Source organism: Cystoisospora suis (genome assembly GCF_002600585.1).
Source record: "Cystoisospora suis strain Wien I chromosome Unknown contig_11822, whole genome shotgun sequence".
Classification (NCBI taxonomy): domain Eukaryota; phylum Apicomplexa; class Conoidasida; order Eucoccidiorida; family Sarcocystidae; genus Cystoisospora; species Cystoisospora suis.
Window position 1 is genome coordinate 339 of NW_027164585.1, and position 3,524 is coordinate 3,862.

General features: G+C 56.4%; 1 protein-coding gene across 1 annotated transcript; it reads right to left on the reverse strand.

Annotated features, from left to right (window-relative positions):
• Positions 1-233: 233 nt before the first annotated feature.
• CSUI_011439 (histidine acid phosphatase superfamily protein) lies at positions 234-3,302 on the reverse strand. Its single transcript, XM_068071537.1, has 2 exons — positions 2,491-3,302; positions 234-1,889 (listed from the first exon to the last, which is right to left on the reverse strand). Exon 2 carries the CDS (start codon positions 1,858-1,860, stop codon positions 472-474), a length of 1,389 nt encoding a protein of 462 aa, XP_067916487.1. The 5' UTR covers positions 1,861-1,889; positions 2,491-3,302; the 3' UTR covers positions 234-471.
• Between the last annotated feature and the right edge of the window lie 222 nt (positions 3,303-3,524).

The following is a 3,524-nucleotide window of genomic DNA, read 5'->3' on the forward strand; positions in this document are numbered from 1 at the left end:
TAACGCTTCTTCGCGGCGTCGACAGATATAAGCTGCAAGGTGTGCTCGAAGCGTGGAATAACCCAGGTGGCCTCGTAGTCTAGGCTCGGTTTGATGGCACTAAACACACAGTATGAGATTTCGTGCACGGCTTTAGGCATATTGTTTCAGACAAATCTCCTGCAAATAACTTGCACTGTCTTCTTCAGCCCGAGATGCGCTGCTTCCGCTGAGTCCTGGACGCCCCTGTAATACAGGGTCTCACAGCTGTTGAGACGTAAGCACAACAGAGCGAGGCTGCCTTTACCTGAGTGCGCCAGAATGTTTTCAACAAAACCGTGGACACGTTCAATCTCCAGCGTAGCCCAGCGACTGCGAGACGCGTGCGCGGCTGCACAAACGCGGGCCTCGGAGAACGAGAACCACAGCTTCTATCTGTGGTAGCACTCTCTTCTTTCGGCGACGGCCCGTAACGGGCGACCTGCGAGGCCTTTAGCGGTCCAAAGCCGCGTATGTATGATGCAGCCAGACTGCCAGCGGACAAGCTGTTACTTCTGACGAACATCCTGCTTCGCAGTGCTGTGCACAAAACGGGAGGCGCAAGACGGCCAACGGCTGGCCTGAACTTCCATACGAGACTCGCACGTAGGTGCTTGACTCAGGCCACGGAGTATGTGCATTGCTGTTTTCACTTCCTGGGGCCAAACTACGGTGTACACCGAGTTGCCGCATTGGTTGATATCCACTCTGTCCCTCGTGTGACACCAGTTCTGCCGCGCTCGGACCTCGGGAGCTCCCTGACGTTCCAAGGTCCGATGCTGACCTCTGGCCTAGCAAGTCTATTCGTGAAGCATCTGTTCGGTCCGATTCTTTCCGATCCGTAGCTTCTCCGCCACCTTCCTCTGAAACTGTTTCCTTCCTCAAGAGTTCCACGTACACCTTCGCGGCCGCTGGAACGCGCTTATGGTCGTAAACGCCCAAGGTGGACAGGAAGCCAATGATGGAATGGTCGTGCAGACTTAGCAAAGCTACAGATACATTCTCTAGCTGAATATCCGTTGCATCTCCGACACTGATGTCGCCTGCGGTCGTAGTTTGGTCGACACGGCCAGCTGAATCTTCATGATATTCTAGACCGTGAAGGCCGCCGACTGCGGCTGCTACAGCTTGGAGATCCTGTCTGTCTTCGCGCCGTCCGTACACCTTGCATCTCAGCAACGCATTGAGTAAGCGTAAGCAGCCCTCGGCGATGTATCTTTTTAGTGCCTCATCTCCATACAACATGTCAAAACCGGCACGGTACGCCTCTCGGATGCAATCAAGTGTCTTCAAATAAAGCGCCCTCTTATCGTTCGCGTCATCCGTGTTGGCAGTGCACCCCACTCGCACAGGTGGATGCCTGGACTGGCGTGCTGTTGGATCTGCGACATGCGTGTTACCTGGATCATTACGGAGTTCTCTTTGCATCTTCACGTAAAAGCCGTTGTCCTGCGTGAGCATTGCGCTACAGTGCTGCTCGCCAGTGAGTCGTTCGTACAACTTGCTTAACGGGCAACGCTCACCCGCTTCCTCTTCTAAAACAAGCATCTCCCCGATTCGCCAGCCCATGTCTCCAATACTGTTCTCACCAAACACTTCACTGGCCATGCGGAACGACTCCCGGGCCTCGGCTTCCTTAGCTTGCCAAAGAGGCTTCTTCTTCACATCAGAGTACATGCCCCAGACAGCCGGCGGCGCCTCCGCCGCCGCAACCCCCTTAAGCAGACCGTCAGCAGATGCGGGCGCCACGGTAATACACGGAAGCCTGACGCGTATGCACGCCTTCCGTGGTGTCGGGTCCTTTTCTATTCGTGACCCGGGCGGTTGCCCCACGAGAGTCATGACCGCCGGTCCCCCAAAGAACGGCGTCCCTGCGGAAACGGCAGAGGCACCAGTACCGCCAGCGTCAGGCACGTCAGTCCTCTCCACCACGCTAGAAGGCGGCCTGCCTCGCGAGCAGACCACGCGCCTGGCACACACGGGGCTTACGCGATGCGTCCCCTCTTCTCGTGTTAAGTCATCGACAGAGACAAGACAACCGGCAGGCAACCCGTAGAAACCCTCTAAAAATGCGAGTGCGCTCCATACGGCCCGCGGGTATGCCGACGCCCGCACTATGAATGCTTGGGGAGGGAACAAAAGCTGCAAGAGCTTCATGCCAGCGACTCCAGAGTCAGTCGCGCCGTCTGAACAGACCGCACAATCCGTGCGCGTGCCAGGCGAGAGATGTGAACGCCCAGTTCGCCCACGTCGCAAGCCTGCTCCTTCTGGCTTGTCTTCGAGAGCAAATTGTGAATCAGGGTCAGCAGTGACGTCGCCTAGCCCCACACCAGTCCGACAAACCTCTGACCCACTGTCAGCGTCCCAGAGGGCGTCCTCTCCGTCTTCCTGCTCGGCCGGCCCAGCGGGGAATCCATGAGAATTCACGAAAGCGTGACCCAAATTTCTGGCCTGAAGCAAACGTTGTCTTACCTCTTTTCCCGACAGACGTAGCTGCTGCGCTCCCAAAGGGAGTAACTGACCCGGATGTACATTCCTGTACAACGGAGTCGACGAAGCATACGAGGAAGCCGACCGCGAACCATGCCTGTGGAGTATAAAAACGAACTCTAAAGAGAAATCTTTAACTGCAGTGGAACCGGCCACTGTGAGGACAAGATCAGATGGAAGAGCCAGGCCGAGGAGGACGAGCTGAAGCAGGAGGAAAAGAGCTGTGTGGGAGAAGGAACGGTGAGCTGCATTATTTGCTAGTCCAACCTCGTGCCGGCACGTCTGCGCCCAGCAGCCGCGGCTGCAAAACGTGGCGTCAGTAGACACGTAGCGCATGGCGTGGCGACGACTTGACTCTGGTGCCAGTCCCGGGAAGCACTCAAGGCCCAGGTACACGGAGGCGGACACAGGTCAGCATGCCCGTGCGATGTCCAGGTTGCAGTCCCAAGGTCCTGGGTCGACGCCCGGCGATAGGTGTCAACCGGGCAAACGACTGGAGAGCAACCCAGTGGAATCGAACAAGGGCCAGTCATCAAAAATGTCCGAATGAGGAAGGAGTTCGATTTCGGCAACTGGCACCAGAGGATGCTGAGCCCTCTTCAACCCTGCTTCCGCGGTTCTTCAAAGAAAGCGAAGAAGTGGACCAACAGGTCGGCCGAACTCACAGTGTCCCGTTCCGTGTAGCCCCTTGTCGTGGCCGCCTTGGCTTTGCTAATGCCGCGCCGCACTACAGCATTGGAACAGTCCTGGAACAATGAACAGAAACCCTTGAGCAGAAGCTGGCCATCTGTTCCATAACGCCCATGGAGGAAAGACGGGCGGTACCCTGGCAATTTCCCCTTGCACTCCCGCTTGTAGCAAGGTTGATCTCGGCTGAGATATGCATGCATGCATGCTTGCCGGCATTTCGAACTGCGCTCTTCTGGTGACGAAAGGTGGGTGTCTCTTCGTCTCTATGTTATAGGAGAAGGCCAGTTTACTCGGCAATACACTTACTGTAATGGACGCCGCAATAT